At 41.8% G+C, this 26,925-nt stretch overlaps 5 protein-coding genes across 9 annotated transcripts in view; 3 read left to right on the top strand and 2 right to left on the bottom strand.

Annotated features, from left to right (window-relative positions):
- Nucleotides 1–3,417, top strand: part of abca2 (ATP-binding cassette, sub-family A (ABC1), member 2) — a 74,959-nt gene extending 71,542 nt beyond the window's left edge. The window contains exon 49 of the mRNA XM_061259566.1: nucleotides 277–3,417. Within this exon, the coding sequence (XP_061115550.1) occupies nucleotides 277–312 (36 nt within the window). The 3' untranslated portion in view covers nucleotides 313–3,417. The remainder of the gene's footprint in view (nucleotides 1–276) is intronic.
- Nucleotides 3,418–4,594: 1,177 nt separating this feature from the next.
- On the bottom strand, nucleotides 4,595–8,728 carry paxx (PAXX non-homologous end joining factor). The gene is made up of 7 exons (XM_061259386.1): nucleotides 8,528–8,728; nucleotides 7,833–7,893; nucleotides 7,421–7,470; nucleotides 6,264–6,448; nucleotides 5,455–5,505; nucleotides 5,199–5,289; nucleotides 4,595–5,034 (listed from the first exon to the last, which is right to left on the bottom strand). The coding sequence occupies exons 1-7, from the start codon at nucleotides 8,638–8,640 to the stop codon at nucleotides 4,986–4,988; spliced, it is 600 nt and encodes a 199-aa protein (XP_061115370.1). The 5' UTR covers nucleotides 8,641–8,728; the 3' UTR covers nucleotides 4,595–4,985.
- On the top strand, nucleotides 8,286–17,049 carry dph7 (diphthamide biosynthesis 7). 3 transcript variants are annotated; one of them, XM_061259385.1, is made up of 11 exons: nucleotides 8,286–8,555; nucleotides 9,906–10,013; nucleotides 10,387–10,569; nucleotides 10,930–11,063; nucleotides 11,865–11,952; nucleotides 12,365–12,459; nucleotides 12,735–12,892; nucleotides 13,337–13,409; nucleotides 14,528–14,593; nucleotides 14,978–15,150; nucleotides 15,462–17,049. In XM_061259385.1, the coding sequence occupies exons 3-11, from the start codon at nucleotides 10,432–10,434 to the stop codon at nucleotides 15,926–15,928; spliced, it is 1,392 nt and encodes a 463-aa protein (XP_061115369.1). In that variant the 5' UTR covers nucleotides 8,286–8,555; nucleotides 9,906–10,013; nucleotides 10,387–10,431; the 3' UTR covers nucleotides 15,929–17,049. The 3 variants fall into 3 exon arrangements, with proteins under 3 accessions (XP_061115369.1, XP_061115367.1, XP_061115368.1); XM_061259383.1 differs by having other exon boundaries at nucleotides 8,287–8,555; nucleotides 9,906–10,009; XM_061259384.1 differs by having other exon boundaries at nucleotides 8,287–8,770; nucleotides 9,906–10,009.
- A 74-nt stretch (nucleotides 17,050–17,123) lies between these two features.
- Nucleotides 17,124–20,611, bottom strand: mrpl41 (mitochondrial ribosomal protein L41). Of its 2 annotated transcripts, none has more exons than XM_061259388.1 (2): nucleotides 20,269–20,611; nucleotides 17,124–18,712 (listed from the first exon to the last, which is right to left on the bottom strand). In XM_061259388.1, exon 2 carries the CDS (start codon nucleotides 18,682–18,684, stop codon nucleotides 18,277–18,279), a length of 408 nt encoding a protein of 135 aa, XP_061115372.1. In that variant the 5' UTR covers nucleotides 18,685–18,712; nucleotides 20,269–20,611; the 3' UTR covers nucleotides 17,124–18,276. The 2 variants fall into 2 exon arrangements, with proteins under 2 accessions (XP_061115372.1, XP_061115371.1); XM_061259387.1 differs by having other exon boundaries at nucleotides 17,124–18,715; nucleotides 20,269–20,610.
- The window catches only part of pnpla7b (patatin-like phospholipase domain containing 7b), a 31,376-nt gene continuing 24,861 nt past the window's right edge, over nucleotides 20,411–26,925 (top strand). Inside the window, exons 1-10 of one of the 2 annotated variants that reach the window (XM_061259381.1) lie at nucleotides 20,411–20,506; nucleotides 21,018–21,200; nucleotides 21,740–21,777; nucleotides 22,195–22,269; nucleotides 22,832–22,919; nucleotides 23,556–23,638; nucleotides 23,856–23,944; nucleotides 24,103–24,243; nucleotides 24,868–25,027; nucleotides 26,478–26,558. In XM_061259381.1, coding sequence (XP_061115365.1) covers nucleotides 21,742–21,777; nucleotides 22,195–22,269; nucleotides 22,832–22,919; nucleotides 23,556–23,638; nucleotides 23,856–23,944; nucleotides 24,103–24,243; nucleotides 24,868–25,027; nucleotides 26,478–26,558 — 753 coding nt within the window. In that variant the 5' untranslated portion in view covers nucleotides 20,411–20,506; nucleotides 21,018–21,200; nucleotides 21,740–21,741. Of the gene's footprint in view, nucleotides 20,507–20,726; nucleotides 20,817–21,017; nucleotides 21,201–21,739; nucleotides 21,778–22,194; nucleotides 22,270–22,831; nucleotides 22,920–23,555; nucleotides 23,639–23,855; nucleotides 23,945–24,102; nucleotides 24,244–24,867; nucleotides 25,028–26,477; nucleotides 26,559–26,925 lie in introns of those variants that run through there. The other variant, XM_061259382.1, reaches the window with a different exon arrangement.

Raw genomic sequence — 26,925 nt, 5'->3', positions numbered from 1 at the left:
CCTTTACCTGGGAGTCAGGTGTGAAGACAGTCATGCAAGAGTAGTGCACTGTAAAGTGTATTGGCAATTTAGCATATTAAAGTTAGAGGAAATATTTCACATTTTTCTAAAGCATTCTTTATTTCCTGCATGCCCATGTGTCCAATTAGTCCACATATGTTGTATCACTCTTTCAACATAGCTTGTCCATAAAGTGTGTAGCATACTAATGATTAATACACTTTGACACTTTCCATCTTATCTCAAAATGTGTGTTTCTCTTTGACGTTAAATCAGGTGCAGCTCTCTTTCAACACAGACACTCTCTGTTGAGCAACGGACTCTAGCAGACTAAAGAGAGATGGAGAGAACATGACCCACTGCACAGGGATCTGTTTGACTCCTGATCGAGAGAGGGAAGATTTTGGGCGTGAGCCAGAGGACAAACCAGGGTTTCTTTCAGCCCTAGAGGGGAGTCCTGCTGTCTGTTTGGGAAAGCGGTGCTCTGTTTCTCTGCGAAATGTCAAAACCTTTGGAGAAACGGGAGACGCTCGCTGGACACAGTCGTCAGAAGGAGAGATGCACCGAAGAGCAGGGAACTGGGGGGAGGATGGGCGCCCAAATTCAGCCTCTCTCTAACCCCCCTCCCCCTCCTCCTCTTCCCATCCACACCCATAGTAGGGGATGTGGACAATGGGAGCACCCTAGCTCTGGTTATTTTCTGCTACCGCAACAATGCTTAACGGGATGTTTTGAATCTGTGTTCGACTTTAGAATTTTGTTGGAGGGATGGTATGATCACAGTTGGAATGCAGGAAGAAGATTGTGTTAAAGGAATTTTTCAGGGGTTAGTCAAGGGAAATTTGGGTTGTTTTATTACTATTATTTGTATTATTATTTACATCTTAATGGCCACTGATGTGACAGAATAACATATCATTCTCCTTAAGCAAGACCACATTAGGCTCAGCCTGATAATATTGATGAATGTAAATTCATTTAAAGAGAGGTATAATTAGTTTTCCGACCAATGTTAGTCCCTATTTTGCCTGGGTTGCCAGACTCACCCCATATTGAGTTGAAAATCATATCTATGTTTGAAAATGATTCTTGCCTTTTAAGCATGCTCTAACCTTGAACTCGCTTGGAGAAATGAGTCAAAAATGGTGCAGTGTATCTTTTTCTGTGGTGAGAAATGTGATTTATTTTTATCTAAGGAAGCATCTTTGGTTGGATGTCTTTATTTAATGAAATACTGATTGTTAGTGGTAATGTACTTGTGCACCTTCAGAATTGGAAAGTGTCGGCATGTTGGTTTGAAATTGCAATTATTTTATTTTATTATTTTTTAGTTTAATTTCTCTGTGGGAACTTTGCTGCCCGTAACTTGAACACTGATGTGGTTGTAAAAAGAAAACCTTGCTTTAAGGCCAGTTGGCATGCCCAGTGGTAGAATATAAATTACATGAATATGGGTTCTGCGAGAACATAGATGGGTGCCCCTTAAACTTAAGCTCCCCGTTACCGGTTTATGGTTCCTGCACTCAACAACTAATCCAGATTCATCTGGCACAACCCTCATATAAACTAACACTCATCCACAGTCAATAGTTTGAGACAGAATTGATATACTCTTTATTTTATCTTTGAGTAAATCAAACTGCATTCTTCCTTTTTTAGTAGTCTCTTAAATCTGCAATGATGTAGTTTCTGTTTATGAAATCCCACATAAATATATATTTTTAAAGGTACTTTGCAGGGTACTTGAACAATGTTACTATATGGCTGTGGGGTACATTGAAGTGCAGTAGATTTAAGGTTCATTCCAAACTATCAACCTTGTTTTAATGATAAGTATTCTGTGTTACATCGCTGTGAATCACAAAGTGAGAAGTTTGTGATTCTCATCAGATGTTCAGGCTCTATGCATTAGCCCTGATGAGCCACACAGGCAGAACATGGGGGCTCTTTTCAAAATAATAAAATACACAAATATATGGCAGGAAAAATGGAAGAGAAACACCCTGCTAAATTCCAGTGCACTTGTCCTTGCCAAGGGTCTACAACCTGGAAATTTGCACTCAGCCTTTATAAACTTTACTGTTTTTGCTTTATAAAGTGGTGTAGAGTTTTTATTGGTGAAGTTTACATGAGCACTTTTCTTGAGTAATGCAGTTGCTTTAACGCCTTTTGGTCTACATGAGGTAAAAACATAAAGTTTCCACAAAATCTCCCATCATTACAGTACCTGCAATTCCAATATACTGGTAGTTGCCCACATATTAAACATGAATAATAGTTAATTAATTCATTTTTAGGTTAAACACTTGCCTCCACTTACAGTTACAACACGTTTTTTTTCCTGCCTTTCTCTTTTGCCTGATAATTGTTTTTGTTGTTGTTTTTTGGGGGTGGGGTGGGCGGTTTTCCACCTGGGATTTTATTATACGAGGGAGTGAAAGACAGCAGCGTTGAATGTGCATTGCATTTTCCCCAAACGCACAGAAAGGAGATTTCTGAAAACCTGAAAGAATTTATCTTTTTTTTTTCAACAAAATTGATGTGTATGACCAAAGGGAAGTTGTGCTCATTCTTAAAAATGAATGACAAAAACTATGCTTGAATGTTAAAAAAAAAAAAAACTTTGCAGAAGGTTTCATAAACTTTAAAAAGAAATTGTCACAGTTTTGTTTTCCTCTTGTCAAAATTGTCAAATACTTGTGTTGCTGTTGTAAATAATTTTGAAAAGATAAGACTAATGGTGGTTTACTTGAACCCTGCGTGGACATTAACATTTGAACCTTTACTCAGTTACTCATGACCGTTATGCTCCGTTTTGATCAGAGCTCTGTGAACCTCTGTGTTACAGTGATGTAGTCCTGACCCCCCTAGGATGGCCTGGAATATTCCCCCCCTCTCCCCTAAAGGCGTTTACTCTATGTTACCGTGGAGAGCTTCATTCAATAACACTTAAAATAACACTGGGTGCTTTTCAGAGTAATTTCAGCTTCAGAAACCGATAGTCGCAGCAAATCATGGAGTAAATCTATGACCGAGAAGACCAGACACCAGCAGTTGTACACTGGGTCATGTGATTGATTAGAAACCACATGCAGTGATTGATGTCATCCAAAAGATAAATACAGTTTTTCCCCTCTGGAGCCGAATGCTTTGGAATGTATCCTTACATACGTGTGTATATGAATATAAATATATTTATATTTATATTTTATGAATATATGTCTTAAGATTTTTTCTGCTGTAAACTACTGTTCTCACGTAATATTTTGACTTGAAATTTTGGGCTCGTTTCTGATTGGGTCGTTTGTTGTTTCCAAGCTCTTGTGCTCCAGCTGAAGTGATCTGATATTTTTCAAGTTAACAAAAGGAAAAAAAAGAAAAAAAAACATGGATAAATAAAATCAGGTATGAGTTTAATGCTCAAGTTTGGAATGTTTGTCAAAAAAAGAAATTCTTTATGCCGAGGGTCACTGACTTGACTGTGAATGCAGAAAATCTTCTTTATGTGACCGGTATTTTTGGACATATCCATACACCTCTATGTGGTGCACTTTTTAGAGTTGAGTTGAAAATAACTCATTCGTTTTCAAAGCACAACAGCAACTAATGTAGCCAGACGGAATTAAGATTAAGATAGATACTTTCTTGTCCACTTGGAAAATTGCCTTTGGCTTCTCCATAGTTACGATAAAAACAATCACAAAATACAGGCTACAAACAACACAACACTGACAATATAGGTTCAGACAACACAGGCCACAAACAACCCAGTACAGAGACAACACAACACAAAAGAGCTCCATGTACATTCTCAATACATTAGAGTACATTAAGAATTTATCAAAGCAATGATGCGTGAAATGAAAGACTTCTTAAATATGTTCTTGAGGCTCCTATGTCAAACTCATTATGACTCATTAAGTGATTCAGGTGATTTCTTTCCAGATAAAATATTGATGATTACTAATCTTCTCCCACCCACCATATTTAAAAATGCATGGCATCTAATCCTACATCAGCTACATCCTTCTTCCCTCCATTGGAATTACATGGTAGTGCATGTGGTGAAATTTATGTAGGAATAGATCCCGTTCATTTTGAAACATGGCAGATGGTCTTATCTGGAGCACCTGTTAAGATAGACATTATCATGAACACCAGCATGTACCAAGCTATTTAAATAACAAAACAATCCACCCTTTGCCTCCCAATGATCTTACAAGATTTCCATTTCCATTTAAAAATGACAAACTTTTGAATGCAATTCCCTTATGATTATTTGCTTATATAAGTACACACTTTTTCATCCAGTTTACTCACTGCATTTTGGAGAACGTTGTGTACTATAATACAAGTAGGCAGTATATTTTGTAGTTATATAATGACAAAATGGATTGCTGATCTGTTAACTAATTGTGGTAAACTTATATACAAATAGAAGTCTAGGAAACTTTCTATTTAGATTATGTGGCTACAAAATATACAGGGTCCACAGCAGTCAATCGTTAACTTGTGCAGTTGAGCATTTGCCAGGTACCTTACATTATATCTGCAGTAGTCATTACACTTTATGAAAAATACAATGAAATATTCATTACTGATACACCCTTTGCTTTATTGTTCGTAAGAAAAATCACCACGTTTCCAAGAAAAACATTTTTACATCTTATTGTATTAGCTCTTTAAACAGTAAAATGTCATCAGTTAAAATCTGCACAATTAAAAACAGGTCTTCGCACTTATTTTGAAAGCGGGAAATCATAACAGCTACATCATTACAATCCATAAAAATATAAGTTAGTTCATGTTGTGAATAGTTGGTATTTGATGTCTAAAAATAGGATGCAGACACTGCTAGGTTGAATAACACTGAATCACAAGAAGATCCTGCTTTTCTTCTAGCATCCTCTTGTTCCAGCTGGAAGTGGAAGTCTTGCATGCAGGCTACACTGTTTAAGATTAGCAGCAATTCATCATTTTTGCCCTCATAGGTCATTGTTGTCATCAAATGCCACTCCCGTTGCAGGCTTCTTTCTGTTGAAAACACCAAAAAAACCTTGCTGACTGGCATGTTTGTTAGTATGCATGTGTGTGTGTGTGACTGGGTGCATTAGACATACGTGTGTGTGTGTGTGCGCGCGAGACTGTGTTACATATGTGTGGTTGAGCAAGTGTGTTGGTCAGCCTATGGTAATTACTTTCTACTTCCTGGGTTGATCAGGGAGTCTCCCGGTAGTCTCTTCTTCGCAACCACGGTTGGCCCGGTCTGCTGACTCCTTGGCTCAAAGCCTGAGAGAGAACATATTTTTTTAAGTGACTCACTCCATAGCCACAGCAAGTTTCAATCAATGTGTGCATTCAAGAATGTATTGTGTATGTATACAATATCATGGTTACAGGCATGACAGAAAGCAAATCAGTCAGTTAAAGGCAGGATAAATCACAATGACGTACCTGCATTTCGTCTGAACTGGCTCTTCCCGGGACTAAACGATGAGGGTCCGCCTATAGGTGATTAACCGTATTGCAACATTACTTCATGGAGTGATAACTGCCGACCTGTACTGTCAGCAGGTGCACAAACAGTTCAACCCTAGCAACTCTTTCCACAAAAGTGGTTTTGGAAGGTATTATGATGACTTTTCACCTCAAAGAGTTGACAGTATTCAGCACTGCATCTGCTTTCACAGAGTAGTTCACACTGCAAAAGGGCAGCTACATTTTAGGTGGAGATCAGGAGTGACCAAACCTGAACAAACCTGATTCTGGTTTTTATTTTCAGCTTAAAATTTAGCAACCAGTTTAGACCCAAGGGACCAGGTGGGATTAGTTAACTATCTAATACAATGCTTTGATTTATCAAATAGGTATGGAGTAACAATGATAACCAGCACATCCTGCCTCTCTAGAATCAGAGGTGGCTTCTGAAACTATAGATAGATAGTTTTATGGCATCACTATGTGCTTGTCTTCTGATCTTTGCAATACATGAATTGGCAAAATCAGTGAGCCATCTAGATGCCTTAACTATTTAAGGTGCAAGACCACAAATATGTGATAAGTTCTTAACTGAAAATTTAAATGCTGATGTAACAATCACTAACTGGTAATAAAAAGCAAGGGAGTTCTAGAATGCTGATGTAGAACTTTGAAAAAACATTCCAAAATAACCTGCTCTTCAAAGGCGAAAGGTGAAATAATCTGAGCAGGGCTTGCATGGCATGGCATGGCACCCTGAAAAGAGAGCATGCAGGCAGACCTACCTGTGGTCTCGGCAAGCTTCAGACTGTCTGCCATCCTAAAGAGCAGGTCCCTCAGCTCCTCCCTCCCCTCGAGGTCACTCAGCCTGGGAAGGGTCACACTCACTGACCCCGGGGAAACGCCCAGCTGGAGAACAGCACCATCCTCCTGCACGGTCACAGACGCACTGCCGTTCCCGCACGTTGATCTGAGAGCCCCGGAGGAGAGGAGTGACAAGAGAAATGACAAAATCCCAACATAACCTTCATTGCTATTTAGCCCTAAACAGTCTGTACAGTATAGCTGACTATCTGACCATGGTGACAGCAAACAGAGAAAAACCTTGTCCTGACAACATACAGACATAGTGAGCACAGCCTGGCCATCATAAAAGGGCGGCAGGCAGATCTGGCTGCCCAGAGAGGACAGACTGTACCCAAAGAAACCTTAAATGACCACCAAAAGCTCCCCTATTTATTACAACACAAAAAATGCATCAGACAAATTACATCACAGCTTGCCATAAACAGAGGGACAACCAGTGACCATTTCTGTGCTTTGGCAACATAAGCTGTATCCTGTCATGCCAATAAAGCATTTTCAATTTGACAATTTGACAGGATTAAAAGAAGAAAAGAGGGTGTGAACAGAAATTTGGAGCAATATGAAAGGTGGTGGGGGGTAAACAGATGGAGAACAGGAGGGGTGAAGACAAAAAACAAATACAAGCGACAAAACGTGCATTTTGCCACGTGCAGGAAATGTTTTAAGAGCCAGGTGGAGCAGGTGACATCTTATTAATGATCATGGTAATGTACTTGCTGAGCAATCTTCTTTATTCACGGATGACAAACAGCTTGTATTTTGGACCATTATGCATTCATACAGCCATATATTTGCTGATGTAATTGTACATATGGCAGTACTTTTGCTCAAGGGTACCATTTCCCTGACTGGCCTCAAATTTTCTGGTGGCAAGGCCCTGTTCACGAACTACTCAGCATTATATTCTGCTCGTAATAATGGTCAAAATGGCAAAATAAGTGGAGCATGAGCATGATAATTCAGTGTGGTTGAAGTCTGGTCTTCAGAGTCGTTTCAGCAATTCATCTTGTCTCTGTTATTACAAAATGCTGCCACAAATGCATTACACAGATACAGCTAGCGAGTAAAGAAGTACCTGATTTTTGAGATGTAATCTTCTGCGGATTTCAAGGCAACATTCTTTCCCTGCAAGGTAGGACACGTACATTTTTAATCACCATGTAATGGAGCGCCACATTAAAAACACTGTGTGAGGATAATGGAGTAGAGCCGTCCTGCTGGGCTGAGATAAAGCAGGGTTCTCCGCTTCTTTTAGAATCACGAACACCCAGAGCGTCAAACTGAAGTTAAGTACGACTAATTAATTTAAATCAGTGGAACACAGAATGAGCATGCAAAAACACCCCGGTGTTACATAATTAGAGTTGAGTTATCCTGATGTAAAAATGTAGCGTTTACTAAACAGAACTAGAAAAGCCTTTTAAACTAGCCCATTTAACCTACAACCTGACAGATACAGACTTTGCGTTGTTACGATACGTTCTTACGTGTTCAGCCAGCATGTCCTCTGTGAAATCTTTACTCCAGACTTCTGAGGCATTAGTCAATCTGTCAAGGGGGGGGGGGGGGGTAAATGTCATTATTAATTTTGTACATTAGTTTTTTTGTACAGATTTCCGTTTCATGAGACACTTAATATTTTAACAAATTCAGAAAAACACGGATGAGACCACAATAAAAAAGATTCTTATAACTATAATATTGTCTTGTAGAATATTGAACCTCAGGGGGATTATTCACTTTCAGTTATTTTTTTATACTATTATTATTGCAGATTTAGTGTATGCCTCCAGATGGCCCAGCAGTGTGTGTACGCACGCAAATTTAAATAAATAAACATAAAGTGAACTATCCCTTTCAATGAGAGTAAGCGACATAGCTTACTCTCGTGGAACGGGGGTCTTCCACGCCACATGATGTCGCAGTTTCGTATAGGTTCAGTCATGCTGTGCATTGCTCTTCTTGATAAATCAGGCTAGCTCACAATCGTTCAAATAAGTGCAAGAAGTTATGTTTAAGAAATAAAAGAAAGCGTATTTTCCGATATTCTACAATGGCAGGCTACTGTCAGTGCACGCAGCTACTCTCTAATAGTGCTCAAGCTTGGTCATATATAACTTTAGCTGGCTAAGTAGCTAGCTGGAGAGCTTCGCAATCCAGCTAATTCTGGTCGATAACTCACCCGATATTGAACGACCCTGCCTTCGTATGTGAGTAACATACATATTTGGAGTTATCACTTTTATTGACCAAGGTGCAGTATGCCGGTTTTGTTTGAAGTGCCCCATGATCCATTAGTAATTGCGGTAAGCGCCAAGGAAAACGCAGAAAACATGAGAGGAGTGGAGGAAGCGGGGTAATGACGTCACTGCTATTATCCAGAGAAGGCTGGCGGCAAATCTGGAATATTATTTTTCAGGTGTAGGTAAGGTAATGTCACTCATTCCCAAATAATCAATGGAAATACTCAGCTTGCCTGGAGGTGTAAGGGTGCCGACCAAGCTATTTAGACAAGTAGCCACGTATGGCTGTCCATTCTTTTTAAAACTGGGAATATGACAGTATTTTCTTTTCAGTGTAAAATGTATGTAGGTTAACTTAATGTGAGGAATGATTTACAGTGTAATTACTTTTTAAAATTAAATTATTGTAGTGCATAAATGTATCCTTTTAATCTCATTGAAAGGCAAAACTGGGAACATTACCAAATCAGTTTTACAAAGAAACAAATACCAATCAAGCAATCAATTAGTCAATCAATCAAGTTTCATTCATCACATATACATGACGTACATGGCAGTGAGATTTGTTAAAATAAAATAAAAAGATAATAAAATAATAATAAATAGAAGTAATTGGAGAAATATTGTACTTCGATTGTGGCATAAGAAACAGCATGAAACGGCAAACAACAGTGCATAGAGATTGATCCATTTATATTTCTGCTTAAAAAAGCTTTTTTTGTCAGGAAATTTCAGAATATATTATTTTTTTATTCTCTCCAAAATCACAACCAGCTTGTACAAGTTCACTACAATATATTCGAATGTATGCCATGTAATGCAGGTTGCTTACCTCTTTTCTATATGGTTTATACCTCTGTGCGATACCGTTATTCGGAAGGTATTTTGTATCATGCAATAATATGTTTCATATTTAATATACTGTACCTGCCATAAACCGGGGCTAAAATTTTTTTTTTGTCACAATACATTGCATTAACATGCATTGCATAGACGCTCGAATCCCCAGCCACTTCAACTTGTAAACTATTTAAACAGCATGTTTACAAAAGTAAATAAGTAGTTTGTTCAAGAGAAAGGAACAATTGCAGACACGCTCCAACGCCTCATATCCAGGCAATATATATATATATATTTTTTTATTTTTTTTATTTATTTATTGTATTTAAACATTTTTATTTAACCAGTGGTCTCTTGAGATAAGTGACTTATTTTCTGCAAGACAGATCTGTTAAGAAGACATGTAATTTATCGAACTACAGACTGAAAGATTTGGAAAGCTGTTAAACAGTTAAACATCCTTTCATTCTGTTCCAGAGCTCTTCTTATGTTGTTTTCCGGACCGGAAGTAGTGGCACACATCGACTCATTCCCATTCGATTTGACTGTAAGATCCCCGCCTGGCGGTGTTGATCGGCTGTGTATGTATGAACGCTTTTCATAACACATTGAAATGAAAATGCACATCTTCAAAGTGAATATAGTATTTTGTCTTATTTATCGAAGCTATAATTACTACATAGAATTCGATAAACAAGTTAGCTAGATACTGTGTAGAACAAGTTGGATAACAACTTGGAGATATTTGAGCTTGCACAGCTAACTATAGCTATGCAGTTACAGTAGGTTAGCTTGGTATCTGGTTAGCATGTGTACTGTAAGCTAGCAGCTAACATTCTTAAGTACCTTGGCACCCAGTTGCTAGACGTTGCATGCACGTAATATCTTTAGCCAACTACTTAATATTAAAAGTGTCGAGAAAGTGAACCTAATAACATTACTATTTCCCTCTCATCAGACATAGGGGCAGTTTTGTGGTGCAGTATGCGAGAGGCTTGTTACGATGGCGTGGTCGCGTACTCGCAGTTTACAAGTGTTCGACACAGAGCTGAGTGCTGACGCTGTGGAGTGGTGCCCGCTACCGCAGTGGGACAATGTGCTGGTATGTGGAACATACCAGTTACTCAAGCCGCCAGATGAGGTAAAGAAATTCAAACAAAAATAAATGCAATAAGAAACCGTTAGCTTTTATGGCCCATGTTGGGATCTAAGAGTAGCAGAAAACATGGCTTGTAACCACAAGCTGAGATTGGTGGTAGGGCACACATTGTACCTATGAACAAAGTATCTGCCTAAGCTGAACTGTATCTGTAAAATATGTATACAAATTTAATATGCCTGATTTATGATTCTGACTCCTCATCCCAATCCATGGATCCTTCAAAGGGTGAAATATTACAGTATTGACACTTATTTTATAAACATGTTTAAAAATCTATGAATGTGAAGCCTTTCGTGGTGAGAGCACCATCTCTCAATCTCCCCTTCTGTCTTGTTGAAGGCAGGTGTTGGGTCTGCCACCCCCAGTCGTGTTGGACGTGTTTACCTATTCAAGTTTCGCCAGGAAGGCCCTCTTTGCCCACCTCTCACAGAGGTTCAGAGAATCGACACTCCAGCTATACTGGATATGAAGTGGTGAGGAGACATGACATTTTCTGCTTTTTTTATATTATAACTTACAAATAAGTTTTCCTTGACGGTGATTTGTTTTCCTGCACACATTCTAATTCTCTCTCTCTCTCTCTCTCTCTCTCTCTCTCTCTCTCTCTCTCTCTCTCTCTCTCTCTCTCTCTTTCTCTTTCACACACACACACACACACACACGCACACACACACACACACACATTGCATTCTTCTTTTCTGTAGTTGAGGGGTGCCCATCTGCAGAGGAGTGTTGTGTGTATGCTTTGGTGTGTTTTTGGTGTGTTTCAGCACCCAATGTATGTGCTTCATGTAATTATGTTATTGACTTGAGTCTACAACTTGCTTCCAAGGCTTAAGGCTTAACTCTTTAAAGCCTGCACACACATTCCATTACATTACATTAATGGCATTTTGGCAGACACTCTTATCCAGAGCGACATGGAGTTGATTAGACTAAGCAGGAGACAATCATCCCCTGGAGCAATGCCTTAACCACTATGCTACAGGCCTACAGGCCTACAGGCCTAATTTAGGGCCACACTGACTGTGGCCCTAAATTATGTACCCTGCTGTAGATTTTGAGGGCTACTTGAATTAATTCTTCCTTTAGTTTAAAATAAAAAATGGTTTTATCAAGGCTCTGTCACAGATGTTAATTTTAGAATAGTAAACAAAAAATTATATACTTTTGCTGAGAACTTCTTACCTCTGCTGATATTCTTATTTGGTCCTTGAAAAGCTTAGGCCTTTCTTGTATTCTGATTGGCATGCATCTTCATGTCTTGAACTTAGGTGTCACATACCTGTGTCAGAGCGCCCCCTCCTGGGCATGGCCACTGCCACTGGGGAACTGCAGCTGTACAGATTGGTTGACACTCAGGTGAGACACTGACACTTCACTGTCCATTTCACAAACCATGACCCAGTTGCATACACTGAAAGTAGCAGTTAGTCCCTGGGGGCTGCACTGCGGCTGCCCACTGCTCGTAAGTAGCTAGGATGGGCAGATTACCGCACAGGGTTCAATAAAGTTAATCTTCTAGTAATAGAACAGAGACCACCTGATCACGATAAAAACTATGTGCAATCACAGGCAGAGGGGCAAAAGGAAGATGGGTGAGCAGCTTGTTGCTTATTTACACAAACATGAAGCACCCACTTGGGCAATGTGTGTACTCCTGAATACTGGCAACATATAATTGAGTGATATTCAAACTGTCAAACCAGGGAAAGATGCATTCTCTGACATTTGTTTCAGTTAGCTGGTGCCCTCATGTTTCTCTCTCTAGTAGGAAGGCAGCTGTGGCCTGAAGGTCTTGTCAAGCCTGGAGCTTGGCCCTGATAAGCTGGCCTTGTCTTTGGACTGGTCCACAGGCAGAGGAGACAGGTGAGAGTTAGCTAGTCGGCCGAATAGATTATTTAATGTAAATTCTCAGCCATGGGTTTCATTTTTTAATGAAAATTTACAATGACCAATCAACTATTAATTGAACCTCAGTAAGTAACAAAAAATGTTTTAGGTGAAATGTTTCCATTTTCTGAAAGCCTCAAAAGACAGGAAATCAAATTGATCAGCCCAAACACTAACATCAGCCTGCTCTCTGTGTGATTAATATATAATGGTTTTGACCCAGTGCTGAATGTGCGGTGGTGTTTCATCAGCAGTGGGATGCGTGTGGTGTCCAGTGACTCAGCGGGCTGTGTAAATGTGCTTTCTGTGGAAGAGGCTGGTCTCACCCTGCTCTCTCAGTGGAAAGCTCACGATTTTGAGGCCTGGATCTCCGCGTTCAGCTACTGGGACACTCAGCTGCTGTATTCCGGTGAGGCACAAGTTCTCCTTCCACCTATGCTGTTGCTTTCTTCCAATTTAGGGTCCCTCAGTGAGCAGGTTTGCGGCCTGTCCTGCGTTTCCCTCAATATTCCAAACCCTGTGGCAATTGTGTGGACGGTCAACACAACGAACATGTCAGAATGACTGGATGAATGTCTCAGATATGATTGGTGTGGAACCATCGTCTCCCTGTGTGTCCGTGTACAGAATGATTGCTGGCAGTGCCTCTGGCTGTCTTCACAGTGTGTGCATTTCACATAATTATACAATCATTCTTTAGCTTGTCATGTTTGTCATCCAAGCATCTCTTGTGTGGAGTTTGTGTCTATGCCTGTGAAGGCCATCCCGCTTGCTGCTCTGCAGACTGACTTGTTGCCACCTGCCCGCATTTCACCGTGTGCGTCTGTGTCCCCATCTGTCTGGTGTGTGTCAGGTGGCGATGACTGCAAGCTGAAGGGCTGGGATCTTCGGATCGGGCCTTCCACCCCCACCTTCACCAGCAAAAGGTGAGAGCCTGCTCGCTTCGCTCACCCAGAGGAATCTCATGTACCCGTCCACAAACTGCCGCTGGTGTAGGACCGGGATCTTTGGTCATAAGACGGAGCTGCAGCCGCTGACTTGATCGCTCTCCTGATGGGGTTGAAATTTTCTTCTAATTTAATACAAACTTCATCTCTGTTATTTTTGCTCCACCTGTCACACTGGGCAGGGAGAGAATTTCACCCTCTGTTCCCCATCTTCCTGTAGTCACTCAGGCCTTTCCTTTACTTTATTACCTCGTGATCTATTTCTGCACCCGACCATGGAAAGTGTGCGGTTTGGAAAGTGGCCCTCTGCGATCCTGCCGATCTTATCTTCAATGAGGCAGACTGCACTGTCCGCGCCCTTATCCTTGTTGTTGACGTCATCTCACACTTGCTCTGCTTTGTCGTCTTTGGTCTTGGCTCTGGTTCAAAGTGAGACCTGAGCCTCATTCCAGCACAGGTTATGGAATTCTAGACTGTAATTTTAAGTTCACTATCATGAATAGCACTCGTGTAAAGTAATACATTTTATTCAGAGTTCTTGACCTACTCTGGGAAAGTCAAGGAATTTTGTTAGTTGTATAGAAGTTAAACGTATTGTTAAAATGGGCTCATACATTTTTTTCTGCTCAAATGATCATGTCTGCATAGCTGATATGAGGTACATGGCAGTTATAATAATAACTTTGAAGCTGCTGATTTTGGTTCAGAAGTTGTGCTTAAGAAAAATATTTCAGACATTTCAGACAGCGGTCACAAATCATGTGCATGTGTGATTTATTTAAGGCCTTGCCAAAAAATAGAATGACCCAAATGGAATGGTTTCACAGCTGCAGTTTAAACGAGACACTGAAGCCCAATTAGTTTTTAAACAGTTGCCTTCTACTGGTTATGTTTTTAATGCAACATAATTTAGCTCTTTAGTTTTCTTTGTCACTTTTGTCTGCACCTTGGTGTCTCTTTGTGTGAATATTTAATGTATATCTTGCTCTGGTGAATATTGTTAGTACTGTGCTTGGCGACTAGGTCCCCATCAGGTCGTTGAATGTGTTCATAAAAGTGTAACAGATGCCTCGCTTCTCATTTCCCCGTTCCCTCAGGCACTCCATGGGCGTGTGCAGCATTCACAGCAACCCGCACCGGGAGCATATCCTAGCAACAGGGAGGTAAATGAAATGCTCTCCTCCGCCTAGCCACCATTTAGCTTTCAAAATGGACTTTCCTTCCATTTGGAAGGCCTCAGCTATGTTACATTTCATCTGTGGATAGTGCTACTCGTTACTGTGAAAGTAATGTTTCACTAAATGAACACTGATATAAAATTGTGAAACATATTATCCCTGTTGGACGTATAAAGTATTCAGCTGTCAACTTTTTGCTTTATGGAGTCTGGTGTACCACAAAACGACATTTTACGGATAGCATTTATTAGTAATGGTCATGTATGCTCAGTTTCAATAGGGTCATTAAAGAACTGGGTTTAACATGCAGCTGTGCACTAGAAGCATAGGCCCCTTTGATGCTTCAGCCATTTTGGTTCCTTCCTCCAGCTACGACGAGCAGGTGCTGCTTTGGGACGGGAGGAGTCTGCGGCAGCCCCTGAGCGAGAGCCCGCTGGGAGGCGGAGTGTGGCGGCTCAAGTGGCACCCCGCTCATGAGCACCTCCTGCTGGCCGCCTGCATGCACAACGACTTCCACATCCTTAACTGCCAGCAAGCCCTGGGTGAGCCCCCAGTGTGTATCTATGGCAGCGCTACTCCACGTCCTGCGGGCCGCAGTGTCTGCGAGCCGCAGTGTCTGCGAGCCGCAGTGTCTGCGAGCCGCAGTGTCTGCGAGCCGCAGTGTCTGCGAGCATGTACTTCAACCGTACATCACCACCCGATTTCACCAATTGGCTTATTTCAACCAAGCAGGTAAAATACCTGCAGACGCTGCGGCCCTCAGGACGTAGAGTCGAGTAGCTCTGGTCCACGGGAACCCTAATCTCTCCCTTTGCGTGTGTTTGTTCTAAGTGCAGTTTCTCTGTCACTCCAGATGGTGCCGGAGGGGCTTGTCCAGTCGTGGCCTCCTACATCCTGCACAACTCTCTGGCCTACGGGGCCGACTGGTCACGTCTGGCCCTGGGGGGTCCCCCGCCCTCCTCCCCCCGGGAAAGGGCCAAGGAGGCAGGGGCCAGGACCGAGAGCGGGGGTCACCTGAGGATCCAGTATGAGTCTCCGACCGCCAGCTTCGACACGTCGTTGGAGGACGAGGAGGGCAGGTACATACCCGAGAACTCAGCCCCTTCAGCGGCCCCTCTCCCGCCCCCCGCCGAAGACGCACCCTCCCTCTCCTGCCTGCTGGCCACCTGCTCCTTCTACGACCACATGCTGCACGTGTGGCGCTGGGACTGGAACCCCGAGGAGGCCGGCGGGGTGGGGGCGGGCGCTCAGGAACCGGCGGGGACCATCGTCAACAAGGCCGAACAGGAAGTGAAACCCACAACCCACCTCACCCAATGAAGCCCTGCCCCCGGTGAGACAGGAGGGGAGGGGGCAGCGTCCTTATTTCACGTCACCAGCAAGGGCCGCCAAGGAAGGAGAGTATTAGAATTTGGGAAGGGACCACATCTGGGTCAAAATACGTAATTGTTTTGGATTTTAATGCTTTTCTACGCTTTACTGAGCTTGTCTGGTGCTATGAAATGTTCTCAAACGCCACCTTCAGGGCATTTTGGGAGGCTCAGTTGCACCAGGCAAGACTAATCGAGCAGAGAAAAGGATTTGATTCCAAAAAAGTGACATACTTGTCTGGAGGGGACAGACCTCGAGTGTGGACAGGGCGTTCACAGGTGAGAGGGTGTGTGGGCACGTTCCCTGCAGCAAGCACAGGGGGAGGCTTGTAATGTACACACAGCCAGTACACGTGCACGTCTGTTCTGTGTCCAAAGGTTTCTTTACAGGGAATTTAGCTCCAGTGCTCCTTAAATTTGTAAGAAAGGCTTTGTACCCACTATGTTGGAGTAAGTTACATATATAAACAGCAGAAGTGTCTGCAAATTCAGGACTTTTTTTAAATGCAAACTGTAGAGGTAGTCACCAACCCTGATGGGCGCTTAAACTCCTGCCTTTTAGAGACCCTACACTCATGTTTTTGTCCAGGATATCTTTTTATGCGTATAATAAAAATGATTAACGGTTGGAGTTACTTGACTTAACCTGACCTTATTTACCAAATAAACCAGGCCAGCAGTAGCTTACATTGAGCTTAATGGTACCAAACAAGGGTTTGAGGAAAGTCAAGGAATTGATTTGTTTCATGTATAAGCTTACCCTGACTGTATAAAGACTGCGGTGGTATGGTATGCTAGTCAATGTTTGCAATGTTACAGCCCTACCACAGTTGTCCACAACAATGTAACATTTCAATGTGTGTACTATCTAAATAAAACATTTCACCTAAAGTGTCACATTTGTAATCAACTACAAAGAGTGGATCACCTGTAAAGATGTTGGCTAGTCAAGGGTCTAAACTATGAAATAATTTGTAAAAGCTAACACACCATCCTGTTTTATGTACCTGTTCATCCCAGTGCAGACTTGCTGAAATGTGTTAGGCAATAAAGCAAATTTGTGCATTTTAACTGCCGTGCCACAGTAAGTCTGAAGTCAGTCAAAGGGAGAGATGAGTCAAAAAACAAACAGAAAAACAAATAGATACTATTTGCCATAATTTAGCTCAGTCTGCCACAGGACAGAGGTATATTTGTAGAAATTCCAACACAAAGCAATGCTCAACTATAATCTTCCCTGGACAATGATGCAGAACCTCATGACTGAAATTTTAATGATAAAAAGAAATGTAATCAATTACTTTGCACAGAACTGTATGTCTGCATTTGGTACTGACAATAACCAAGCTTCAAATACTCCAAAGACTGACTTCGTCAGAACCCCCCCCTAAAGTGGGTGAAGTGGAAATTATTCATATCTGACATATTAATAATGTGCACTTCTGCATTTTCATACATTTCGGTTTCAGCATATAGAAATTACTTCGTCAGAACCCCCCCTAAAGTGGGTGAAGTGCAAATTATTAATATCTGACATTAATAATGTGCACTTCTGCATTTTTATACATTTCGGTTTCAGCATATAGAAATTACTGCAGTGTTTATACACAGCCCCTCCATTTCAGGGCACCATAATGTTTGGGTCACAGCAATATTATGCAGATGAAAGTAGTCATGTTTAGTTTCAATAAAATAATTGCTTCTCCTGACAAATTCTCCTGTTGAACTCAATGTAAAAAAACATTTGAGAAAATTATTTTCATAACTACTGCATATCTGACAGCAGCATGGTGGTTTAAGGCTCGATACCTAGGACCCTTGATTTAAAGCTATTCAGCCAAGAAATGTGTTCCATTCTGTATCAGTACTGTATTGTACTGTTTTAGCACCACTTGAAGGTCAACCTGAAAATAGGACATCCAGACTGATGATGTTGATAGGTCACAGACATCAGAAAGTCATGGTATGCAAAGGATATGCAACAAAATGCTAAACATGATGACTCATTGACATAACATTGCTGTGTCCCAAAAATGATGGTGCCTTGAAATGGGGTGCTGTAATTTCGAAAAATTGTATGCGCTTTATTGAAATCTGACAATGTGCACTTTAACCACTTGCACTTTACAGAGGTAAATAAATGATGGGTCATTGTCCCAAACATTATGGAGGGCACTGTACATTACACATGAAATTGCTGTGCTGGTCAGAATTTACATTAAGTTTATGTCTTTGTTCACCGCTGCTTAAGCATCTCTTTCCCACCAAATAGTTTCATGAGGAGAGTACGAGTCTTATCTACCGGACAAAGTTCTTAGGGTAAAGCTTGAAGAGCTTTCCATCCTGTGTGGGTTCAAATCCGTATTTCTCCAGCTGGTCTGGGCTGAATGTCCCCTCCTCGAAGTCCTTCTTGATCTGCGGGGCCACAGCCTGGGAGAAAAGTGCCTCTGGGGTGAGGACCGGTTCCGTCCCTTCGGGGGTGCGGTAGGACACGTACGGCTTCAGCTTGAAGCCCTCCAGGGAAGGAACCACAAATTCCGGGACCATCTCCTTTACCTTCAGAAACTTTCTGCTGGAGATGAGCACGCCGGTTGGCTTTGCAGGCCCGCCCTTGTTCATCATCTTGGGGCCGCGTTTGGTGGAGGTCACCGCCATGCGTCGCCCCCCCCGCACCAGTCCTCCCGTCAGCGCCGACAGCAGCCCCATGTGTGCGTCTTACAGGGTCTGCAGGCGTCTACTGACAGAGATGAAGGCCAGTCAACCAACTAGTGACCTTTAACACTTTGCTTAACCCTTTCAGTCACAAGAGTGCCATACAGCTCTCTCCACCTTATACCTTATCAACCAATCAAAATGACTGCTGGTCATGGTTTTGAGCCTTTATTAAAACCCAACTAAATTCTAAATGTTCTGAACCAAAGCCCTTACCCCTTGGGATTTGGGTGGAACCACAGTCATATTGTACTTGGGACTGTAAAGGTTAATGTCCTGAGCAAGATACTAGTTTGGCATGAAAAACTAAGAATGTTTTCTCTCATTACTGGCAACGGGGGTCTGACCACTATAAGTAAAGTAGCCACTAACCAGCAGGGGCCATGGGACAGGATTGATAAATGGATTTTTTTTTTGTTTAAATATGGGAATCCTAAAGATTCAGGTATGGGGATTCTTGTTTAAAACAAATACAAGTGCATCTTGATATTAGCAGGATACATGATAAATGGTAAATGGTTGGCATTTATATAGCGCCTTTATCCAAAGCGCTGTACAATTGATTTTTTCTCATTCACCCATTCGCACACCAACGGCGATTGGCGGCCATGCAAGGCACCAACCAGCTCGTCAGGAGCATTTGGGGGTTAGGTGTCTTGCTCAGGGACACTTCGACACAGCCCGGGTGGGGAATCGAACCGGCAACCCTCCGACTGCCAGACGACTGCTCTTACTGCCTGAGCCATGTCGCCCATTTTAGCAGGAGCCTATAATACATGTAAAACTAATGATTCTAGTTCCCTTACATTCAGTGTAAAGTTGTGTGGGTGTGTTGGGTGGATTACTCTGAAGTGGTAATCTGGTAAATTACCGATTACAAATGAAATAAGTGTAGGCTAATTGGTATCGGTTTCATGCCTCAAAACTGGTATACTCTGATTCGGATTTTATTTTGTTTCTTTCAAGTATTATGCATTACACACTTCCTGGTCATTCTCCCGTGTAGATATACTAGGCCTATGTGGTGAGTGACAGATTGCATGATTGGTGTTTGTGTCAAAACGAGTGTGTCAAATGTTGTTTATAGGGCACAAAAATACTGTTTAAAGGTATGAAAAAAATGCACCTTAAAAGTCGTATCTGCTTGGAGTTCACTCAATCTTTGAAGCTCAATGTCTCAAAACAACTCAGAAGGCAGATAGAACCTTGTCATTTTCAGCTCACGCAATGCAGTATGAAGGACGCCATTGTCTGCACGTTAATTTAGCTGCTCTTATAAAAAGGTTTGTCAACTAGATGCCTGCCTTTAAGGATATCAGTGGCAACTAGCTATTGCATTTGGTCTAAAACGGTCCGCATTTAGCTCATCTGCCAGTTACTGGTTATTATTGCTGCAAAGAACACGTTTGACCCTGTGTACACGTAACTGAGATGTCCAGCTAATGATGGAAATGCAACAGAAACATAGCTTCCGTTTGTTAAAACATTTCAAACATCGATATGTAGGTATTTAATTATATATAACGAGTATGTTACATCTATCATTGTGAAAAATTCCAAGTTAGCACAAACACTTACCTTGACCACCCTGCGCACGCCACTGTAGATAAAGAAAACTGCACATACGAACACTCGTTGCTCTGATAGGACGATTTTAGATGTTGACAGCCAATCAGCTTCGCGAATACTGGTGGTAAGTTTCTGAGAGTCGGGGCTGTAGCCAAGATTTAAACTACTATGACTGCGTGAGGGAACGTAGCCAGCGAAGTTGATGTGCCACAGAGGGAGGGAGACAAAGCGCACAGAAGGAAATCTAGTAAGTAGGAGGTTTGAAAATGAATCACTATTACAGTGCAGTTTGCTGGGCTCCTGCTCCGCAGATGGCTGCGTGGTCAGAACTGTCATAGAGAAGTGCGTGTAGAGGATCACGATCTGCATCTGCGTGGACTGTGTGACTGTGCCAGTAGCCAATTAAGTTCATTAGACGGCCAACATACTGACAAACAGCGAACTTCAACTGGGACAGTTTGACCACTACGGAAATACTTGAATTGTATGGACACTACCTGCGGGGAGTGTACCAACAATGGATAGACATGTATATATGCTACCTGTAGGAATACAATGTAATGTTTTATATATCACGTTATTTAAGCCTAGATTTCACGCGATTTGTTTTTCTCGCGATACAGAGGTCCATAGTCCATAGTTTCGTATATTAAATTAAATGAAAAGTGAACAAGTACAGAGCTCTAATGTTGCAATCGCTAACGGTACGCTGTTGCAGGCTGCTTTGCCCTATGCCCATGTCTGTTTTATGTGTCAAGGTTTCCATGTGAGCGTTTGCTGGGGGTGTCAGGTTACGGTCCAGCGGACGTAAGAGGATCTTTTCTGGTCACTCGCTGTATTAAAGGCAGAAGCATTTAAGGACAACTCTCCCGGTGATACTTCTTCGACATCTTTTGGGTTCTTCAGACTTCTGCCTCAAAGTTCAGTATCTCGAGGAAAAGGTGATTGAACTAGTCCGTTTCGCAAGAATCCCACCCCTAGTTGTAGCTAATAAGTAATTGAATTATCTGCTTTGCGAACTTGTTTTCGAATCTTTAGACTGCCTACATTTGTAGGTGACAGTGGAGTGAGCGTGCGTCAACATAACGTAATGCACTCTGATAAAGTTTGCATGTGGCTATTTGTCTTTGCTGCAGTTTAGGCAATGTGATTTTGTGCGTTTGGGGGTAGGCCTATTGTGTATTTTCTTTGTCCCATAATGAATGACCAACAAAGGTTTATTATTTTAAAATGAGTAACATAATATTATTTAACACGTAATGTTCAATATTATAAACAAGAGAGAAGGACATGGGGAAAGGTCATTTTAGACGGGGCTAATGGAATGGACCCTTTAACACATACAATAAACACAGCTGGTATAGGGGTAGCATAACAAGAGCTACTACTACTACTGCAACTACAATGTCTCCTAATTGAAGTGTTTCTAACTGCTGCTCAACTAAGTTCTCTCTTGCTCTCTCATTCTCTGTCTTTGTAGGAATGGCAGAGGAGGAGGAAAACTGCAGTGTATACCCAGTAAGAACTCATCATCCCTCTGTCTCTTGCACTCATATATCCAGCATTTTAGTGATGGCAAAGTGTGCCCCATAATGGTTCCTGCTCCCTGGGTCTTTTCAATCATGGAGCTGCCAGGACCAGTCAAAATACAGCTCACCTTCCCACACATTGATTATTTGTCCATAAGCCCCTATCCTCTGTTTGGAGAAATGCCTTTTGTAGTTATCACCCTCTCTTTGGAATTATACCCCAAGCCTCATCAGATGCATTTACAATTGTTCATTTTAGGACATGCCTCCTTTGTGTGCGCACATGCATTTGTGTGGCTGAATTCTGTGTGTGCCTCTATTTGTTTGACTTTTGGGGTGTGTGTGTGCGTTGACGTGTTTATGGACGAGTGCTCTTTGAGTAGCTGTGTGTGTTTTCGTATTTCAGGTCGCACTGCCCAGCAGCAGTGAGATTCGGGCTCGGGTGCAGCAGTTTGTGGAGGAGCAGATGCAGACTACCATGGTACTGTATGAGTCTATCTTCTTTCTGTCATGTTGCAGCAATGTTGTTTTCCTTTGTGACCTGCCCTGCTTGCTATTATGAATGAATACGGGCAAAAGTCACCATGATATAGAGTACTGTGCGAGAAGGCACATGTAAAAAAACATATGTAAAGTGAAGATGTGTTCAAAAATAATTAAATTAAGAAGAATTTACCATAAAGAGCAGTAAATGGTTAAAACAAATTCAAATCAGTATTTGTTGTGACCACCCTTCACCTTTAAAGCTGCATCAATTCAAAATCAGGTGGTTGGTTGTTCATATTGGACAAGTTGCTACAGTTATTCTGTCAACATTGGCTGTCTCACTTGCTTCTGTCTCCAAGTAATATCTCTTTATTTTCTACTGACACTAATGCAGAAAAAAAATTTTTGATATAAAAAAAAAAAAAGTTTTTTTGTGGGTGCCTCAGACTTCTGAACAGAACTAAGTATAACCTGTCAATGTAGTACTCGCTTGTCTCTCAGTATGCAGATATGAGTTAACAGAGCCTATGCAGTAATGTAGGCGTGTTCTTTTCCAGCTGACGGGCGTGCTGATTGGAGCAGCAGTGGCTGTGTCTTTCATTGGAATCATCGTGCTCTTCCTATACAGGAGATACAAGCTGGCCAGTCAGTACATTTCCCTTTCTTTTGTCTCCCAAACTGTGATTTAAATACATCTGTAAATACTGGCAAAGCATGCAGAAACACATCCACAAATGATAAATCAGTCAGTTCTATACATTAACTGTACTACTGATGAAAAATAATAATAATGACACAAAAACTAAACAGTAATTTACAGAAATATATAAACCTCTCTCACCCAATTATATAATTATATAATTTTATCTGTCACACTTTATTGTAATGTGAACAGTGTGTAGTTGCGCAGTAAAGGCAGTACATATTCCATCAAGATGTCATAGATTCCATATTCTTTAGCCTGGTATTTTACCTCAACAAATCCAACTCATTTGGGGGTAAACAATTTTATCTATGAGTCCTGTCCAGTTATTTTTCTATGCATTTAACAGTATGTTGTAATTTTTGAGTTTGAACTAAGAATAACCTCTAATGAAAAACGTTGAGGGCAATTATTTTGTGATGAATATATTTTGTGATTTTGTGCAATTATTTTGTATGTGCAGAGCATTAAATGTAATATCATGGTTGTGACTGGACGTGCTTCATGGTGGACAGATGTGTTGATTTCATCACTAACTTGGATATCATTTTAATTTTATCACTCTGTGCGTGTTTCAGAGGAGCAGCAGGCTGGTACTCCACGCTATCGCTTCAGGAAAAGAGACAAAGTAATGTTCTACGGCAGGAAGATCATGAGAAAGGTGCGTAACTTCCACAAAGTCATGTTGTTGTTTTGGCATCCAGTCTGTCGATTGTCACCACCAGGGGGCAGTGTGTATCAAGGTGCCTTGCTACTTGAGAGCTACTCCATAACAGTTAATCTGCAGTAACAACTCCCATAGACCCCTCTCCCTCTGTCTTTTATTTTATTACCTAAGTCTCTCTCATACAAAAACACCTTTTTTTTTGCTCTTTCAGGTGCAAACCTTGTCCTCCATCCCTACCTCTAACTCAGTGTCCAGACAGCGTACGCGTAAAAGGCCCAAAGTCCTGTCTATAGCCCGCAGGTAGGACCTGATTCTTGTTGTGCACACATAGCATTTTTCAGTGCCTTTTTTTTTTTTTTTTTTTTTTCAAGATGTCAGGATTCCTCATCTTCTAATCAGAGACTTGAAAATACATGATTTATTTTTCGACCTTACGAGTGCGCGCGTGTGTGCTCCAGGATATTGCGCATTCGGAGGGAACCCCCCACCCTGCAGCCCAAAGAGCCCCCGCCTTCATTGCTGGAGGCTGACCTGACGGAGTTTGACGTGCAGAACTCCCACCTCCCCTCCGAGGTGCTCTACATGCTGAAGAATGTCAGGTGAGAGAACCCTGACTCGTCGCAGAGAATGAGATTTGGGACAGAAGCACCACTCCCAGGATTCAAACCAGCTGCCTTCTGGTTCAAACCAAGCTTCTGAATCACTGAAGCTACACTGTAGCCCCGGTAACTGAAACCCCTGTGTATTGTGTGTAACATTGCCACTGTATTACCTATGATCAATTGGTCTTGGTGGCAAATATTGGACCTTGAGAATATTCCTGTATTAATGTAGAACATGCTTATCATGGCGAATGAGATTTGGGACAGAAGCGCCCCTACAAGGATTTAAACCAGCAGTCATCTGGTTACAAATTAAGCTTCTGAATCATTAAGCTGCACTCGGCCCCAGTAACTGAATCCCTATTGTGTGCAATGTTACCACTGTATTACCTATGCTCAATTGGTCTTGGTTTGTGAATATTGAGAATATTCCTACAGGAATGTGAAACATGCTTGGAAGTTGGAACAGAGCATGAGACTAGCAGCATACATATAGTTTATCAGAATTATTATTATAGATAGGAGCGAGAGGAAGGGTGGAGATGTGCTGAGTTGCTTGTTATTGTTCCCCGAGGTGTTCCTCAGCGTGATTTTTTGGCTTATGTTTACTGCGGCTCCCAGGGTGCTGGGTCACTTTGAGAAGCCGCTGTTCCTGGAACTGTGCCGTCACATGGTGTTCGTGGAGCTGCAGGAGGGGGAGGCCCTCTTCCGCCGCGGCGACATAGACGACAGCATCTACGTGGTCCAGGCCGGGCGATTGGAGCTGTGCATTCACGAGAGCGTAAGCCCAGCCAATCATTTTACATCTCCTCCTCAACAGCGTAAGGCCAGCCAATCATGTTACATCTCCTCCTCGACAGTGTAAGGACAGCCTATCATTTTACATCTCCGCCTTGACAGCGCAAGTGCCATCGTTCATTTCTGTGATCGTTCATTATTTCCCCCTCGTCCATCAATGTGAAAGGCCCACTCATCATTTTCTATGTCCTCCTCCGCAGTGTAAGATCATTGCGTTGTTTGACCGTTCCTTTCCTCTGCTAAGAGTTCGGTAAGGTCAGCCAGCATTTTACATTGTGCTGGCCAGTGTGTGGAGGCCGTATCTGACTGGATGCGTGCCATGAGATTCGGTTAATACTGCTGATATTGTCTATTGTTCTCAGCGAGGAAGTCATGAATTCACACAGAAAGCCCGTTTCTTGTCACAAAAACAATGGAAGTGTAAGCAAAACATAACATCCAGAAGGGTGTAGACCAGGCAGATTTAACACTTTCATGGCTGTCTGGTCATTCAGAGCAACCGGGCTCCATTCTTTTTTATTATCTTGTAAATCAGTCATCACTCTTGAGAGAGGCAGATGTGCATTTTGATGTCATTTCACCAGAATATTCAGTCAAGCTAGAAGAAAATTTCAACATGCTATTTGGTGTTGTGAATCAACCAGTGCGGGAACCATGTGAATTGAAAGAAGGGAAAAAACACTGCACTTATGTTAGAGGGAGTTTATAGAGAAGGATATAGAATTGCAGTAAATGCACCGATTCGGTAGGCCTACTTTGAAAACACAAGATCAGTTCTTAGAAATTATATCACCCTTACAGAAAAGGACTACTGCCAAATTAATTTGCTGCTAAAAAGATGGCAGTTTGCCATTACCAATGAAATGCAGTATTGGCCTGATTTGGTATACTGTATATCAATGTTGTAATTGTTACTTACTATGATTGCTTACTGCATATACTGTGTATGCATACATAGAGCTTCCCACAGCCTGCAGTCTAACTTATGCTTTGGGAGTTGAAAATGTGCAAATCTCTCTCACCCCTACATCACACACATACACGCACACGTGTGTGCACACACATATACATATACAGTGTATTGTTTACTGTCTGTGGCATTGTGGGTACTGTATGGGCTTAGGATCATTTTGCATAGCATCCAGAAGGGTGTAGACCAGGTGGATTTAAGATTTAACGCATACGTATCACCAATCCCCCTTCCCAACAGTGTGTTAATGTCATGACAGTAAAGCCCCTCAAGTTGAAATTGGATCGAGAGAAAGGCTAATAGACTTGTCTTTTACATCAGTTGAACACAATATTTATAGATTTCCTGGCTGTTAACCCAATTTAATCACTTACTGTTGTGACAAGGAAGGGAAGAAGCATAAAACAGTGGAGTTAAAGTGGAGGAAAAGTGCAGAGACTGATGTATTATCGGTGTAATCCAGGATGGGACAGACGCAGTGGTGAAGGACGTCTTACCGGGCGACAGTGTCCACAGTCTGCTGAGTATCCTGGACGTCATCACTGTGAGTCCGTCCCTGTGTGTCTGTCGGTCTGTCTGTTTATTCGTCCCATGATCCCTGTCTCTCTTCTTCTCGCTTCTGTTTATGGCATGTCTACGTTAACTTCATTAACTGGAAGTGCTTAATTTCCTTTGAGTACCATTACGATAATGTAATAGCTACAGTGTAAATATGTACTGTCTCTTAAGGAGAGCTCTTACCTGGTGTACATATTAGTACTTCAAATGGGTTTTGTTATTTCTGAGAGTCAGCAAGTGTCCTGAAATGAACCGCAGGTCACAAATGAATGTTGAGCCAAGTAAAGGGCCGCAACAGGGCGGATTTGCTAGCCTTTAGAGGTTTCTCATCTCTCTCTCGTTGGCGTCATCTT

Source organism: Conger conger, chromosome 11 (genome assembly GCF_963514075.1).
Source record: "Conger conger chromosome 11, fConCon1.1, whole genome shotgun sequence".
Classification (NCBI taxonomy): Eukaryota; Metazoa; Chordata; class Actinopteri; order Anguilliformes; family Congridae; genus Conger; species Conger conger.
Note: the sequence above shows the minus strand (reverse complement) of the source record. Positions and strands in the feature narration are given on the sequence as shown.

Coding starts and splice junctions, on each gene's coding strand:
- mrpl41 (XM_061259388.1), bottom strand. CDS start 18,684: ATGGGGCTGCTGTCGGCGCTGACGGGAGGACTGGTGCGGGGGGGGCGA.
- dph7 (XM_061259385.1), top strand. CDS start 10,432: ATGGCGTGGTCGCGTACTCGCAGTTTACAAGTGTTCGACACAGAGCTG. Junction 12,460..12,734: donor TCCACAGGCAGAGGAGACAG/GTGAGAGTTAGC, acceptor GTGTTTCATCAG/CAGTGGGATGCGTGTGGTGT. Junction 13,410..14,527: donor CCCACCTTCACCAGCAAAAG/GTGAGAGCCTGC, acceptor CCGTTCCCTCAG/GCACTCCATGGGCGTGTGCA.
- paxx (XM_061259386.1), bottom strand. CDS start 8,640: ATGGATCATGGGGCACTTCAAACAAAACCGGCATACTGCACCTTGGTC. Junction 5,506..6,263: donor GAAGCTTGCCGAGACCACAG/GTAGGTCTGCCT, acceptor AATCACCTATAG/GCGGACCCTCATCGTTTAGT. Junction 5,035..5,198: donor ATCAACCCAGGAAGTAGAAA/GTAATTACCATA, acceptor TGTTTTCAACAG/AAAGAAGCCTGCAACGGGAG.